Here is a 17,120-nt window from a genome sequence, read left to right on the forward strand (position 1 = left end):
CATGCAGCTTGCATTCTCCCTTCATGTCCCAAATAATCAAAATCCTAGCAATTATTAATTTCTAGGGAGTAGGTGTTTAAAGGTAAAGGTACCCCTGCCCAAACGGGCCAGTCTTGCCAGACTCTGGGGTTTGTGCGCCCATCTCACATTTATTGGCCGGGGGCCAGCGCTGTCCGGAGACACTTCCGGGTCACGTGGCCAGTGTGACAACGCTGCTCTGGCGAGCCAGAGCCGCACACGGAACGCCGTTTACCTTCCCGCTGGTAAGCGGTACCTATTTATCTACTTGCCCCCGGGGGTGCTTTTGAACTGCTAGGTTGGCAGGCGCTGGGACCGAGCAGCGGGAGCGCACCCCGCCGCGGGGATTCGAACCGCCGACCTTTCGATCGGCAAGCCCTAGGCGCTGAGGCTTTAGCCCACAGCGCCACCCGCGTCCCAGAGTAGGTGTTTACCCACCCTTAAATCATTATCACCATGCAACAAAATGTTTTGTGACTGACTTTGTATATTTTGAATTAATAGAATTTTGAATTAATAGAAAACTAATAAAGAGTGAATTAAAAAGCAATTTCTCAGAATGGCTCTCAGAGGGGGGTCTTCAATAAACTCTCAGCATCCTTATGAAACTACAGTCCCCTGAATTCTTTGAGGGAAACATTTAATATGGTATCACAGTGTAAGATGTGAATGAGGCCTAAATTATAGTTTTGCCCCGTCCTCCTCCCTGCAATGGCAACACTGAACCTGAGGAGGAAACAGGCAGCCAGTGTTACCTCCTGGGCTGGTTTTAAGCAAGAAGGCAGGCAGGTGGCTGGGGGAAGACTGGGGTTAGTAGAACAGTGACCACCCACCCCCCATTAGCCCAAAAGAACTAACCTCTGTTGATCATAGGTCTGCACCTAGCTGGACCGCTCTGCCTCATCTATTCCCCACCCTTGGAGAAAAGAGACACCACCATCAAACAGCACAGAACGCATGGAGTCATGGAATGAGAGAACCCACTGATGTCACACAACGTGCAGCAACCATTCTGCCAGAGGGGGAGCATGGGGCGAGTCAACATTGCCCAGCTGAGGAAAATGGAGTTCCAGCAGAAACACATCAAGTTCATGGCCCAGATGTACCTGGATACCAGCCAGAAAAGGAACACCAAATCTCAGTTGCTTTTAAAGAGGCACCACCATTTGCACCGGTAATGCAGGCAGAGAAGGCCTCAGGCCTTCTGCATGCCCCACAAGGCCAGATTCTCACCTAACCCCATTAAGTTAAAATGGGATGGATGAGTCTTGCTGGACCAGAACCAACAGTCCATCTAGTCCTGGTATGAGGAACCTCAGGGCTAAGGGGCCACACACAGCCCCTGAGGCCTCTTTCTATGGCCCCCAAGACTCCCCACATGCCACAAATACCCTCCCCATACCCTCCCTCAATAGCCCGGCATCGCACCCACCTGCAGTGATTTTGCCTGGGTGGAATGTGTCCTTGAACTCTGATCATGCCTCTTGCCTGCCTGAATGGAGGATAGAGGGGGGTGTTTGTGCAGAAACTGGCCTCTTTTGCCTCTGCCCCATCCTGCAGCACAGTGGCCAACTGGATGCCTATGGGAATCCCACAAGCAGAACCTGAGTGCAAATAATATTGATGCATTCTTTCTATTTCAATTTGTTTTTACTGTGCTGCCATTCTTTTTTAAAAATGTTGTCAATAGCCTGGAGTGCTTCCCACAAGCATCTGGCTGGCCTCTGTGAGAACAAAGTGATGGATTAGATGGGCCTTTGGTCTGATCCATCTAGGCTTGTCTTACGTGCTTACATAAGGAGTGTCAGGAGTATAGGGAATAAATTTCAGTATAGCTAAATAAAATGGTGGGATCCAGCGAATGCCTGATTTCTCCCACTACTGGCACCAGTAGTGGCATTTACTTTTTCCTTCCATTTCCAGCTGCTGGGACAGCCTCTCCTCATTTGTTGCTTGTGTTTTGTTCTCAGGGGTCGCCTGGGCAGGGAATCTAGCTCAACACCGTTCCTCCCAGAAATTCAATTTGGAAAGCAGAGCAGTAAGTAGGAAGGAGGTCTGAGAGAGAGAAAAGAGCAATCCAAGGCTTTCTCCCCATTGGTTTGTGGGTGCCCAATAGGGAAACCAATAGTGCAGTCTCAATGTAATTCTGTAAGGTAGAATTGGCAACTAGAAGCCTTCGTCTGCCCCAGTAGCAAGAAGACCTGTCATTCCCATATTGGTCTCTACAGCCACAGCAGGCACAGTAACCTTTCAACAGTTCCACTTCATCCCTAAAGGCACACTTCTCCAGTCTCCTGAGACAGACAAATGCCAATAATCTGAACTAACAAAATCCACATTTTAGCTCACAACAACCTTGCAAGGTAGATTAGACTGAGAGACTGTAACTCACCAAAGATGAACCATTGCATTTCATGTCTGAGAAGATTTCTGAATGCAAGTCTACTCATTGCAAGTCTAGCCATTGTGCCCAGAGGCAGAACTAACTGCCCCGGCACCCAGAGCGGCATGCACCCAGGGGGCGGAGCTAGCATCCCAGGGGAGCAGGGCGCATGTCCCAGGGGATCTGCCGACTGCCGCAAGGCTCGGGGGGGGGGGCTGCTGGCCGCCTCAAGCATCCTGGGAGGGCGCCGCCCACGGCGAGGGTCGGGGAGGTGATGTCACCCAGGGCCAGCAACACCCTCCTTGCTCAGCCTCTGATTGTGCCACACTTTCTCTCAATTTAAGGGCCTCTCTGTCTTCCTTATTTTAGACACTTGCAATACCTATTGCATTGATGGGTAGACAAATCTGCAGAGCCCTGCAGCAGGACTGACAGAAGCAAGTACTGTATTTCTTGCATGGCATGGTCAGCTTAAAAGTAACCAGTAAAACCAGCAACAGATAACATGGTAGGGCAAACACCACATATTTCTCATAGGTCACCACTAAAAAGGCCCTGTTTATAGAGCTGAGGGACCTTGATGGTAGGTAAAGCAAGCAGAGCCTCAGAAGCTGACCTTATGGAGTACAAATATGTAACACATGCATCATGGTCCAGGGCTGGGGAAACTGTGGCTCTCCAGATGTGGTTGTTCTCCTGCTCCCAACAGTCCCAGTAAACATGGCCAAGGCTCATGGATTACAGAAGTTGTAGTCCAACAACATATGCAGGACCACAGGTTTTGCATTCTTATGTTAAAAGCATAGGGGCAGGAGGACAGGCTCTTGGGGCAGGGGCAGCCAGGAAGCCTCCTTGCAGGGCATTCAGATCCCAACCTGCATCAGCTGAATGATCTGCTCTTTGCTCCAGGTGGTCGCATATCTCCAGAAGGCCGCTTGTCAATGGCAGCGAACACGGACAGCCCTGGGCCAGCAGCTTATTCGGCCTGCAGTGTGAACTTACGGCAAACCAGTGCTCCATCCTACACCTTTGGGTTGAAGTCACCTTCTAAAGGTGCGAGTGAAGGGAAGGGATTAAGAGAGCATTCTTTCAGTTTCCAGCTATTCATGAATCAATATGGTTTGTGTTTAAGCCACTAGACCAGAGGTTTTCAACATTTTTGAGAGGCCATCTTAGATCTATCCTCTGAGAAGAAAAGCACAAGCCTTTGTTTCCTCTTGGCTAGTTAGTTAGTTCAGGATTAGAAACTCTTCTGTCTGAGTTACGTACTTTCTACCACAAACAACTTCATTGTTTTTATCTACCAATATCGCTTGGTGTGTTGTTACAGATGAGGCTATTCATTTACAGTGTTGCATGAATTTGCAGAGCTTCCTAAGAAAAATGGCTTATTGGATGCAATTTCTCCAATGCAGAGGGTAGGAGAAATCCTAGGGCTAGGATGCTTGCAACTGAGACTTTGAGAAGGGAGGTAATTTTCTCGCCCTGGGTAGAGCCAATAGAAATTATCATATTGTTGTGCCTACATTTCCCAACCTGCCTTGAGGTCTAAAAAAGGGGGAAAGACACTACAGTGGTACCTCGGGTTACATACGCTTCAGGTTACATACGCTTCAGGTTACATACGCTTCAGGTTACATACGCTTACATACGCTTCAGGTTACATACACTCCACTAACCCAGAAATAGTACCTCAGGTTAAGAACTTTGCTTCAGGAAATCGTGCTCCGACAGCGCAGCGGCAGCAGGAGGCCCCATTAGCTAAAGTGGTACCTCAGGTTAAGAACAGTTTCCGGTTAAGAACGGACCTCCGGAACGAATTAAGTACTTAACCCGAGGTACCACTGTATCTTTTCTTAAAGGAGCAGCATTGTTATACCTTTACCTAATACAAGTGCTTTTTTTCTTTAAAAAAATGTTCAGGGGTACTCTCATTTTCCTACTCATGTTGAAATACTGCCCCTCAATGAGGCCAAACTTAGATTCACAAAATGCTTAGGGGTTGCGTCCCCCTGGGTCCCCCTAGAAAAAAAGTACTGCCTAAATAACTGACCCTTGTGGGGGCAGAACATGTGTGATTACAACAGGTAAGGCCTACTTTCTGGATACTATATATTCACAAGTCACACTTTCCCCCAAGAAGTGGGGAACCTGAGGGCCACATTTTCTAGCAGGCAACCTCCTGGGGGCCACAATGGCAAAGGATGTGACATAGACTTGCAGTAACAAAAAATAAATGAATAGCTTATTCTACCAGCATGTGGAAATGGAAAGGCCTGTTCAGCCCTGCTTTCTGTCACCTCACCCTGTTACATGAGTAGATTCAGGGTCATCCCACCCATGAGGCAAGATGAGGCAATCGCTTTAGGCGGCAGGATCCACAGGGGCAGCAGATGTGGCCACCAAGGAATGCATCATCCAACCCCACTTCTGCTGCCACTGCTATCACTGACTGTGGCATGCTTCATAGATCACTGTGGCATGCTTCATAGAGATCTGCTGTCTCCTTAGCAGCCCCACCCTCAAAGCTGCCTCTACAGCAGCCTCTTGGTGAACAGATGGCACTGCTCTCCTTCCCCCCTTCCTGCTGTAGCTCTTTAGAATTGTAGAGTTATAGAGTTACAATGGTCCCCCAGGGGTCATCTAGTCTTGCAACTCAGGAATCTCAACTAGATCATAGAGTGGTACCTCGGGTTACATACCTTCAGGTTACAGACTCCACTAACCCAGAAATAGTACCTCAGGTTAAGAACTTCGCTTCAGGATGAGAACAGAAAGCGTGATCCAGCGGCGCGGCAGCAGAGGGAGGCCCCATTAGCTAAAGTGGTGCTTCAGGTTAAGAACAGTTTCAGGTTAAGAACGGACCTCCGGAATGAAGTACTTAAGTACTCCAGAACTAAGTACTTAACCCGAGGTACCACTGTACATGTTCCTGATGTAAGTCTTCACTCACCCCTTCATCCCAGGTTGGGGAGGGGATGCCATTTTGTGGTTTGCCTCAGCTGCCAAAGTGTCTTGGGCCGGCTCTATGTAGGTTGGGTCCCAAGTCTCTTGGGATGACAGTTGGGGGCCTGGTTCAAAGTTCAAGGCTCTGTAACAACACTGATGCTGCCTCAACCTTGTCTGTTCTGTTTCTCCAGAGGGCGGAGGGCGGCGTTCTTGGCAGAAGTCTTGGTTTTTGAGCAATAACCCGTTCATTAAGAAAGTGGATTTTAGCAACGAGACCAATGTAAGTGTCACGCATGGGGGTGTCCATTTGTGCTATGCCCCACCCAATTCATATAGTTCAGTGACAAGAGCACATGCTTCATTCATTAATTAAATGGAATATTTACAACCCTCCCTTTCAGAAAGTGCATCAAAGCAGTTGACAACATGCAAAACATAAATAAAATAACGGTATAAATAAATAACTCCATAAATATCCATAAAGTGTAATATAAAGAATCAAGAGATGCAGGTCCCGGGGTCAGTCTCCATGTTGCAAAGATCAAGTAGCAAGCTGTATACTGTATAAATGCTAGTGGTGGCCTTGTTGTATTTGGAAGCAGTCATAAATTAAAGGCCCCATCTGCACTATGCATTTGAAGCACCTCGTACAAGTAGGGTCTGAGCATAAGAGTGCACTCTCTTACTGCAATTTCCAGCAGCTAGTTTTCATACCCTCCAACATTTCTCCAAGGAAAATAGAGACATCCTAATTAATAGTATAATAGTAATACCCCATGCGTCTGACTGGGTTGCCCCAGCCATTCTGGGCGGCTTCCAACATATATAAAAACATAATGTAACGTTCAACATTAAATAACTTTCCTATACAGGGCTGATTTCAGATGTCTTGTAAAGATTGTAAAGTTACATATCACCTTGGCTTGGGGTGTCACATAACTCAGTTACATGACTGCCTCCAGCTGTGGAAGGCAGGGCAGAGCCATCATGATTAGTAACAATTGATAACCTTATCCTCTTTGAATTTGTCCATAGAATTCTTTAAAGCATCATTTCAAGCCACCAGGGCCAGTCCCTGGGGATAATGGGAGCATCTGTGGACCAAAGGTTGGGCAAGGCTGCTTTAGAACCACAGATTTGGAGTCCCATTAACACCATACATTTAAAGCACTAGAATATCATGGCTTCCCCAAAGGAATCCTGGGAACTGTAGTTCATTAAGGATGCTGAGAGTTGTTAGGAGGCCCCCTACTCCCTGTCAGAGTTACCACTCCCACAGTTCCCTGGGAAGGAGGATTGATGGTTAAAGCATTCTGGGAAATGTAGCTCTGTTGGGTCTCACTGGTCATATAGCCTTTATCCTCCTCCACCATGTGGGTCCCCCTCCCCAGGAAGGATCATGCAGCTCAGCTGTCCCTCTGTTATTTGCAGTGGCCCTCTCCTTTCCACTACGGCCAGCCCCTGGATGTCAAGCCAGCCAACCTGCCAAACAGCCCCCATTTCACCATGGGACAGAGGGGAGAGTTCACTCTTGTCAGCAAAAGTAAGAACATAATGGGTACCTTAGGTTATCAAGAGGTATTTATTTCATAGAATTGTAGTGTTGGAAGAGATCCAGGGGCTCATCTAGCCCAAATCCTTGCAATGTAATTTTTTATATATTTTTTTACAAATATGGGTCACAAAACTATGACCCTGAGATTATGGGTCTCATGTTCTACCAATGGAGCTATTATCCTTATCTGGGTCAAGGTGTGCCCCAGGACTCTATTCTTGCCCTTTATTGCCAGTCAGGAAGCTGAGCACTTGCTGAGTGCAAACTCCAGATTTTTACCAGAAATTTGCCTTCGGTAGGGTTCCTCCCTTTTTAGTGAGACATTGCCAGTAGCTAACACCTCTGCTCAAAGATTTGTTTCGAGGCCAAGTTATTTGGGACCAGTTACTTGCACATTGCCTTCTCTATATAAACCCATTTGACCGCTTCAATTTGCAGATCTGACACTGTTACAGCTGCCACCTATTTGTTCTGCACTTGCAAGAAAATAATTCTTTTGTTGTTATGGGACCCACTTTGGAACTCCTTGCCTATTAACACCAGGCAGGCACCTATGTCGTACTCCTTTCACCACCTGCTCAAAACATTATTGTTTAGGCCAGCCTGACCAGAAACATGGATGCTGACAAGATCTAATCTCTTACTGTTAATTTTAACTACAGAATTTTAAATTACGTACATGGTTTTAACTGTTTATTCCTCAGTATTTTAAAACTGTTTTTGTAAGCTATTTAGCTGTTTTCCTACGTTCAAACAATACTGTTTTGTGTGGGGGCTGCATTCCTGACCATGCATGTAGGCATGTAAACCTGCTCACCCCATTAGGCCCCTACCCCATTCTGTCCCCTTTTCCAGCCCCTTCCAGGCTGCAGGGATGCACGTGTGTAGGGTCAAGCTTTTATTTGAATGTGTGCAACAGTGGTGGTGGGGGGTTGCCTGTATATAATTTTTGTTTCATATCTACACTGCCCATTTAACTTGACCTCTTCACTTGGGTCCACTCAACACTACAAGGGAGGTGGGCAAGAGCAGCATAAGTTGCTCCTGGCAGTAACAGTAAGGGGAGCTATGCTAAGCATATCCAAGAGGGTCTCTGTTGGGTTGCAGCTCTTCAAGTCAGTGCCTGGCAATGCCAACTTCTCCCCTCCCTCTCCATTAGTATCTAGCACCACAGATTGGGCCGGCTTCTCTCTCACCCCTTTTCTCTTCCCTAGATAATATGATGGATCCAGCACCCAATAAGTACAACACAGAAAGTGCATACAAACATGTGATGTTTAGATCACCCTCTATCATCATCAGCCCTGCACGAAACACTATGCACAAGTGGGCCAGGAAAGGTAAGGAATGGTAACAGGTTCCCTCCCACCACTCTTTTAACTACCATATTTTTTGTTCTGTAAGATGCACCAGACTATAAGACGCAGCTAGTTTTTGGAGGACGAAAACAAGAAAAAAAAAATTCCGAATCCCAGAAGCCAGAACAGCAAGAGGGATCGCTGCGCAGAGATCCCTCTTGCTCTTCTGGCTTCTGGGATAGCCACACAGCCTCTTCAGGGCAGCGGGATAATGGCTCCCCCTGCCCTGAAGAGGCTGCACGTGGCTAAGCCAGAAGCTAGAACAGCGAGAGGGAGCGCTGCGCACCTACACTTGTACCTTGGAAGTAAAACAGCCTAGTTCTCTAACGTTTTGGCTCCTGAACAATGTTCCGGTTTTCGAACATTCTTTTGGAAGCCAAACATCCAGCGGGGCTTCCGCTGCTTCCAATTGGCTGCAGAAGCTTCCTGCAGTCAATCAGAAGCTGTGTTTTGGTTTTCGAGCATTTTGGAAGTTGAACAGACTTCCGGAACAGATTCCGTTTGACTTCCAAGGTATGACTGTATATAAAGGGGCAGAGATTGAATATTAATAAGACTTAGCAGTACCCCTGACCATTGCTGCCATTATAACATTATGATGACACTCAGCTCTATCTGCTGATGGATGGCCACACCAACTCGGCCCCTGACACACTGACCAGATGCTTGGAGGCTGTGGTGGGTGGTTTCATGGGAGCCGATTGAAATTAAATCCTTCGAAGACAGAGGTCCCCTGGCAGGGTCGGGATGGCATGGGGTTGAGGGACCAACTCCCTTCTCTTGCGGGGGCCCAATTAGTGCCAGTGCCTTCTGTTAAGAGTTTGGATGTAATCCTTGACGCCTCACTTTCCATGGAGGCGCAGGTTACAGCAACAGCCAAGGCGACATTTTTCCACCTTCACCGCATCAAGCAGTTGGTCCTTTACCTTTCCCGCCCCGATCTGGCCAGAGTGATCCATATGACAGTCACTTCCATGCTTTACTGTAATTTGCTCTACATGGGGCTGCCCTTGAAACTGCCCCAGAAACTCCAGCGGGTGCAGAATGCTGCGGCGAGGCTCCTCACGGGGTCCCTGCCATGGGAGCATATTCACAGAGTGCTTTACCAGTTGCACTGGCTCCTAGTGGAGTTAGGGTCAGGTTCAAGGTACTGGTTTTGACCTTTAAAGCCCTTTGTGGCTTGGGGCCCTCTTATTTATGGGACCACCTCTCCTGGTATGCCCCACAGAGGACCTTAAGGTCCATGAAGAACCAGTTTAGAGGTCCCGGGCCCTAAGGAAGTCAGACTATCCTCCACCAGGGCCAGGGCCTTTTCAGTGATGGCTCCGACCTGCTGTCCCATGAGACTAGGGCCCTTTAGGATTTAACCTCCTTTTGCCGGGCCTGTAAGACAGAGCTATTCCGCCTGGCCTTTAATTTTAATTCAGCCTGATCTTTTATTTCCTTTCTCTTTCCTCTCCCTCCCCTTTTATGAAGATTACAAAGTATGACTAATTCAGCCAGCTAGCCCTGGTGACTATCTAATGTTTATTGGATGGATTTCCTCCAAATTGATTTTTGAACTTTGAACTTTATTAATAGTTATTCATGCTTCTATACTGTCTTTTATGCTGCTTCTATGTTTTATTACAATTAAGTTTTAAATCTGTCATTAGCCACCCCAAGCCAGGTTTTCTGAACCGGGAAGGGTGGGGTATAAATAAAATTTTATTTATTTATTGTAAGTGAAGCATCACCCAGCAGTTGGTTCACAGCCAAATATCTTTTTGTCCATATATATATATAGACAAATTCATGGAGGATAAGGCTATGTTCTCCCTCCACTGTCAGAGGCAGTATGTATCTGAATGCCAGTTGCTGAGAATCAGTGCTGCTCCTCTCAGATCCCACTTGCAGGTTCCCAGAGGCATCTGATCAGCCACCATGAGAACAGGATGCTGGACCAACACAGGGCTTTTTGGCCTGATCCAGTACTGCTACTCTTATGACTTCTGCAAACTTTTAGATGGTGGTGTGATGTTCCTTTTTTCTTCCGACTCCCAACTCCCACCGGCCCCAGGCAGCATGACCAATGAGCAGGGATGATGGAAGTTGCAATCCAAAAGCACCAGCGGAAGTTTCCCCACCCATTTTAAAGTGTTTACCAAATAGACAGGCTAGGTGAAACCAGACTAACCTTTGCAAGGAGGCTACGTTTTTTATAGTTAAAAGCTTCAGTTGGTGCTGTTGCCATGCCTGCTTGTTGAGTCTGAGCCCCAAAACATTTATGTGTGCAGTTCTGACCACCGCCATTCAGTTAGTTACCTTCTTCCACTTTCTTCCTTGGTTGCAGACACCACCCCTGGTCCCGGCACTTACAATGTGGAGAGAGGGCACATCGCTCGCCTACCTTGCTCCCCCAGCTTCTTCATCCAAGGCGTGAGGCGACCCAAGAAGCACGAGACAGGGCCATTTTCAACGCTGTGACACCCCCCCTACCAGGAGTGTGATTAAAAGCCTGATTGCCCTGAAGGTGCATGCCCCATTTCTGCCCAGTGTTTAACATTCCAGGCAGCTCTTGCAACTTTCAATACAGGCTCAGACTTCTTAAAAGCACAAATCCTGTTATCTTAGCCATCTGGGTATCCACCTAACCCGAATGAATGGGAGGGGGAATAATGTACATAAATTAAAAAAGAAGCTGCATGGGTATACTAATTCAACAGCAAAGCAGAGAAAACTTATTTGTGGAGTTGAAGGACCAACACAATTTCATTCTTTTTTTTCTTTACAAAATCAGCTTCCTCAATCTCTGCTCCTGCAGTGTCCCACCCTAGCAACTCCTTAAAAAATAGTGGGGTGATGGGACTCTGTAAAGTCTGATCAGAATATATACCATTCAACTTAAGCTGCAGAGTTTTATAACTTGGAAGGCTCCACAACTTAAGTTGAAGTTCAACAATGAGACTATTGATGCCACCGTGATGTTGTGGGGCTGTTTCTTTTCCCCATTCCTGTCTTAAGACCTTCTAACAACAGTGCTTCACTGTGCAGAAATGACACTGTCCAAAAAGTAAAAACTAATTAATTTTATGGCTGAGTGGAGACATCAGCCCTAATTTCCAGGGTCCAGATCCAAAACTCCATAATCACCCATGGTGTTAAAGCAACCTGTGGTCCTATAAATGGCAAGGAAATCATGTTGATGTAACTATTTTTTACAGGCTTACACATCTGGTGTACATTTTTATTTTTAAAGTGCAGAGTATAAACACAAGCCTGCTCACACTATAGGTGAAGAAGCCCAGCAAGAACAGCAGCACAACCTCTAACACGAGAAATACTCTTGATAGAAGTACACACCAGAATGAGAGCCATTATCACCACAAGTATGAAACTGAATTTATTACCAATATTCATCATACACCATACAGGACTTGCTTAAGTTGCATCATGTCCATTCAGGTAGCAGCCTTAGCTCTGTAGGGAAGGAAATAAGTTTGGAATTAGAAATAGATAATTCAATTTGGTACCAAGGTAAGGAGAAAAAAAAAACATATGCAACCTGTTTCATGGGAAGGCAGGCACTTACTGGAGGACATTCAACTGTACCACTATTGATGTCATCGATTACATCGTGAGGGTGTCGCCCATCGATATTGCAGCCAACAGACTGGGCTGTTCCCAAGATCTCCTTAATGGTTCCTGTAGATGGGGCAGGAAAGTACATTATGTCATGATGGCTGCTGCGCTCATGACCTTTCTGCCAGATGGTCAGCAAAGCATAGCTTCATCCAGATTAGACTCCCTGAATGGAGTCACTCCAGCTCCAACTTTATGAAAGGTATGGGAAGTGAATATGGGTAGACATTGCTGTTGGGACTACAACTCCCAGAATCCCTGATGAAGGGCCATGCTGGCTGGGGATGATGGCAGTAACTTGAGTCTCACAGGACATTCAAAGAAATCAAGCAAAACTTGGGGGGCTGTAATAGTGAGGTGCAAGGGGGCCTGGAATCCAAATAAATAAAAGGCAGCTTCATTTGCTTCAGCATTTGTTACATGGAACTCATGAGCTTGTCATACATCCAGACCCTCCGCCCTAACCTTCCCTGCTTTTACCTGAGAGTTCCCGGGCCAAGGATCGGTGCCGCATCTGCCGGGCGATGTTCACAATCTCCTCAAAGCTGACATTGCCGCTGTGCTTAACTGTAAACAAAGAGAGAACTCACATTAGTAAGGCTTTGGGAGCAGACCACCAAAGGCCAAACACAGAGAGCCTCATCAGCCAGTCCTCTTAAAAAATAAAAAGGGACTGTGGCAGTGTTGTTCTTGCTCTGTTCCCATTCTTCGGCACAGAGTTACCCATGAAGAGAAATAACCCTGTTTCCTTGAATGGGGGTTTCCTCTTAGCTCACCACTGGAATGTACAAGCCACAGATGAAATCAGGCAGGCACAGTGGCGGGTGGCTGTTGCAGACAGAACTACAGCATCACACTAATCCATATTATATTTCAACTGTTTTGGCGCTGTAGCTTTCCAAATTTCCCATCTACCCTCATACAAACAAGATTTTTTATGAGCATGATTGAGGACACTTGTACAGTTCCTTGAAAGAACCTCCTGATTCTTAGAGCTAGCTGGGAATTTTAATGTTTTTAATCACTCTACCCTAAATCTTTGCAAAACAAACCATGGTTCTACTTCCATCTTTATAACTGCCCAGCTGCAATTCAGCACCTAAGTAAACCACCACCACCGGACACTCACTGTTTTTCTGCTTTTTGCGGTCACGGGGAGGCTCCTTCAGAGCTTTGATTATCAAGGCAGAGGCTGATGGGACCACCTCGATCTAGAAAGCAAAACAGTCCAGATTGAGACTTGTGTGAGGCAGGGGTGGGAAGGAGGAGCAATACACTGACTACAGAAAACCTGGCATGGAAAGAAAAATCCCACCCTCCACCACAGCTCCTCCCAACTCCCAGGGCTGCATCTAACAAAGTTGTCTCATTCACATAGGGACTTCTGCTTGTGCAACAGAACACCCTCCTTCTTTCTGCCTCCTGAGCACCTATTCAATCTATTCAGGGGCCCATGAGGAACAGACATTCTGTTGCAAAAGCAGAAGACCTTGTGCTCGTAGAACGCTGGATGACAAAGCATTATTTCACATATACACTCCTAAAACTTTTTAATATGAATTTAACTTATCATGAAACAAAACTATCCTCTTCTGTAAGGTTTGTGTCCCCAGTTTTTCGGCACAGGACTCTCCATGGGTCAGATAGAAGAGTTCTGCTTCCTAAGCTGGGGTTTGTTATTAGCTCACCACTGGAACATGCCAGTCACTGTTGCACGAAAGGCATGGTGGCGGGTGGCTGTCAGGAAAGCCCAGGGCCCCCCAGGGTCTTAGCTCTAATCCAGGGTTTATCACATTTCAGAGCTGATTCAAGGTACACATCTGTATAGCAAGGGACGAACACGACTGGCCTACCTCACAAGGCTGTTACAAAAAGTGATGCCAATGCTAAAAAAAAGACAGCATGCATAAATGCCAAATATTGCTAGGAGCTAAGGGGAAATGTTATTTGGGGACCAATAGTCAAGTTCAAAAATTTCTCTAGCCAAAGGCCATAATGAACTTATAGCAATTGCATTAATAAAATAATATTGATCATAGATCTGTAAAGTAAGCCAACATCCATGATGAGAAGATACCAGAGACACCAACAAGCTTAAATCTAGCTTGATTTCAGATTAAATGTCAAAAACCCAGAAAACAAAACAACCTTATAGCAATTTTATCTAAAATCCTTTATTTGACACTTATTCAAGTCAATGAGCGCAGTTGAGGAAAATAATAATAGTCTAAATCAGGGGCGTCCAACTCCCAAAAGACTGATCTACTCCCAGAAAATGGTTGGACATCTCTTGGTTGGACAAGCTGCTTTCCAGAGCTTGCAATCACCCAATTCCACATAGCACAAGTAAACAATCAATCGGCATGGTATCAATTATTTTAATACACTTTAACATAGAATAGCGGTTGACATTCCTGATATCATGAACTACAACTCCCATAAATCCTGATCACTGGTCCTGCTAGCTAGGAATGATGGGAACTGTAGTTCAACATCTGGATACGTTGCAACCGCCTAATGACCAGGACCGTGTTTTTAAGGTCTGGATCCAAAGACCTCCCACACAGCAAGCTGCATGGCACTCATTTTATCGACCTCGGAAGGATGAAAGGCTGAGTCAACCTTGCCAGGATCATGGCTCTGTGGCACTAGCACAGCAGGGCATTTTCAAATGCAAGTGCTTTTGGCCACAGACCCGTCCTTTGTGGCGTTGTCTGTACCTGAGCTTGCCTGTTCTGGATGGTCAGCTTAACCGTGATCCTCAGGCCCTTCCAGTCGCCAGTAGCCTTGGCAATGTCATCACCCACCTTTTTGGGAGACTAAAAGAAAAAGCAACAACAGGTATAACCAATGGGATACTTAAGTCCTGTCCCCCCAAACCTCCCCTCTAATCCAGCAACTGACCACAGATTTAGGTGCTTCACTAACTGCATTCTGCCTCCTTAAGTCTCAAGCCTTGCAGCAGCACCCAAGCAACACATGTGGGAAACCTGCACTCCAGACATACAATGCTTGTCTTGCAAACAAGCTTTAAGGTTTCTATTTGTTATTATTTATTAACTAAATTTCTATGCTATCCCAACGATCATAGGGTGGTGTATAATATAAACAAAATATCTATCTAGTCCACAAGATATTGTCTGAGCCTCATCTGGTGATACATTGCATTGAGAAACTGCAGGGGAAACAAATTCTGAAGAGCTTCCTTGCCTACTGTGTCCTAAAGGGGTGACCCAAACCAGCAAATAGGTAATTTAAAAGCCTGCAGGTATGTATAGTTATACTTCAAGTATTTCCACCCCCCAATCAAGCTACATAAAAACAGAAATTAAGAAACTGCTGGGCAAGAAGAATTTAACTTACCAGTGTACCACAACTTCATTTAAACAATCCAAACAATTTACAGCAGAAGCATTGCAGAAAATGTGCAGCTGGCTTAGTTGCCTGCCTAAGCCAACTGGCACCGAAAAGTTTTCTGCACGTGTTATCTCTATGGGAAGAGCCTTCCATAGGAAATGGGCCAATAGTGCTACTTTGCCTTCAGAATTTGAATTGTCACCACTTGCATTCAGCAGCAGAACTGGACAAAGTTTTCATCACAAGGCTTTGGGTTCTGAACAGAGGTCTGGATAGCTGCACCTGGCCCCTGCGCATGTGGCTCTCTATTCCCACTCTACCCATTAGCATTTCTATGGTTGAATAAGAACTGACTTACCAAACCCAGAGGCCCAATTTTTGGAGCCAGAGCTGAAGTGGCACCAACTTCGCCCCCAGTGCATCTTAAGAAAACTGTAAGAAGGGAGGGGGGGAGAGAAAACCAGCACTTTAAATATAATTATAAGTCACTGTCGTATCACGGCAAAACACCAATACAAAAATTTATACAGGGGATAAACTGCTGGAAAAATGGTAAGAGCTTCAGCCTAAAGCAAGGTCTCGCTTCCCTTTAGCTGAGATTCCTGCACTGAAGAGGGTTGGACTAGATGACCCTTGGTGTCCTTCTAACTCTATAATTCTATGACTCTAAGAACCATGTTCAAATTTCAGCTAAGCCACAAAACTGGGTGACTTTCAGTCTGACATTCACTTGTCTTCCAGCACAGCCCATTTACACAGGGTTGTTCTGAAGACAAAAATAATGCATGAACGTAAAAAGAACCATATCAATATGCTGCTTCAGGGCCTTTGTAGAAAGGTTAAAAATGAAGCAAATCCTGTTGGCTGGACTAGATAGGGCTAGTATATCTTTTCTTAATATATCAAAAGAGCTGAATAACTTAGAGAATTTCAATCAAGACTATGAATCCTACCACTCCCGAACGATTTAGCACTCTTTGCTTTTCATGTAAGTGTTGTTAATGCACTTAACACAGAAAGTGAGAATATTCAGTCGCTGGTGTTCCAGAGTTATAATAATCAGGTCACAGTGCGGTTTGCCAGTCTGAGTACATAAATACTCTTGGATGTGGTGCAAGGTATCTAATTTTCAAAGATTGGAAACTATAAACATAGTACAGAAAATAAACGCAGAGCTTGTCCACTGTCGTGTACAGGTACCAATACAAATGCATACAAGAATAGATAAAACAAAAATACAACAGGGAGGAAAACCTAAAAAACCGAGAATACAATACACTTATCATTTATAATGTATTTTGTATGTGTTATATCTATCTATCTATCTATCTATCTATCTATTTAAAGTACCGGTGGAATTTGAATGAGATGAAAGAACACCGGTCTAGGTAATTTTAAAAATATGCCACTAACTTGAAAAGGGGCATGGAAGGTTCTGTGAAGAAGCATAGCAAATAAAGGCTAAAAAGCAAGCTGAACACGTCACTTACACGTGCCAATCGGCCTCCCGCCCCCCCCCCCCGAGATGTAGACGTTACCACTCCATAGGCCAGCCCAGGCGAGTTGATCGGGCCCCAACCCCAAATAAGCGGTCCTCCAAAACGCTTCGAGCCGAAAGACTTACCGACTTTGATCTCGTTGGGGTCGAACTTGGGCGGCATGACTGCGAATTGGATGCCAAGCTAAGCTCCAAGGAGGATGGCGTCGGATTCAGGAGAGCGACCAACTCTTCCTCGCTCGTAAGATCGAAGTGGCAAAAGGACCGGTTGCGTGCGATCCCGCGGGATATAATATCTAAGATCTCGCGAGATTACACTCACCCGTCCTCTGAGGCTTTAAAGGGTGAGTCAAAGGAAGTCATTTTAGGTTTGGCCAGGAG

General features: G+C 45.8%; 2 protein-coding genes across 2 annotated transcripts; one reads left to right on the plus strand and one right to left on the minus strand.

Annotated features, from left to right (window-relative positions):
* Positions 1 to 1,001: 1,001 nt before the first annotated feature.
* On the plus strand, positions 1,002 to 10,774 carry STPG3 (sperm-tail PG-rich repeat containing 3). The gene is made up of 7 exons (XM_082208035.1): positions 1,002 to 1,192; positions 1,989 to 2,056; positions 3,311 to 3,454; positions 5,542 to 5,630; positions 6,782 to 6,893; positions 8,120 to 8,245; positions 10,596 to 10,774. The coding sequence occupies exons 1-7, from the start codon at positions 1,005 to 1,007 to the stop codon at positions 10,727 to 10,729; spliced, it is 861 nt and encodes a 286-aa protein (XP_082064161.1). The 5' UTR covers positions 1,002 to 1,004; the 3' UTR covers positions 10,730 to 10,774.
* An 845-nt stretch (positions 10,775 to 11,619) lies between these two features.
* RPL12 (ribosomal protein L12) lies at positions 11,620 to 17,025 on the minus strand. The gene is made up of 7 exons (XM_082208036.1): positions 16,866 to 17,025; positions 15,600 to 15,673; positions 14,605 to 14,703; positions 13,014 to 13,095; positions 12,365 to 12,451; positions 11,835 to 11,947; positions 11,620 to 11,722 (listed from the first exon to the last, which is right to left on the minus strand). Exons 1-7 carry the CDS (start codon positions 16,900 to 16,902, stop codon positions 11,717 to 11,719), a joined length of 498 nt encoding a protein of 165 aa, XP_082064162.1. The 5' UTR covers positions 16,903 to 17,025; the 3' UTR covers positions 11,620 to 11,716.
* Positions 17,026 to 17,120: the final 95 nt, after the last annotated feature.

The sequence above is a fragment of the Podarcis vaucheri genome (assembly GCF_965113315.1).
Source record: "Podarcis vaucheri genome assembly, chromosome: Z".
In the NCBI taxonomy this organism is placed as follows: domain Eukaryota; kingdom Metazoa; phylum Chordata; class Lepidosauria; order Squamata; family Lacertidae; genus Podarcis; species Podarcis vaucheri.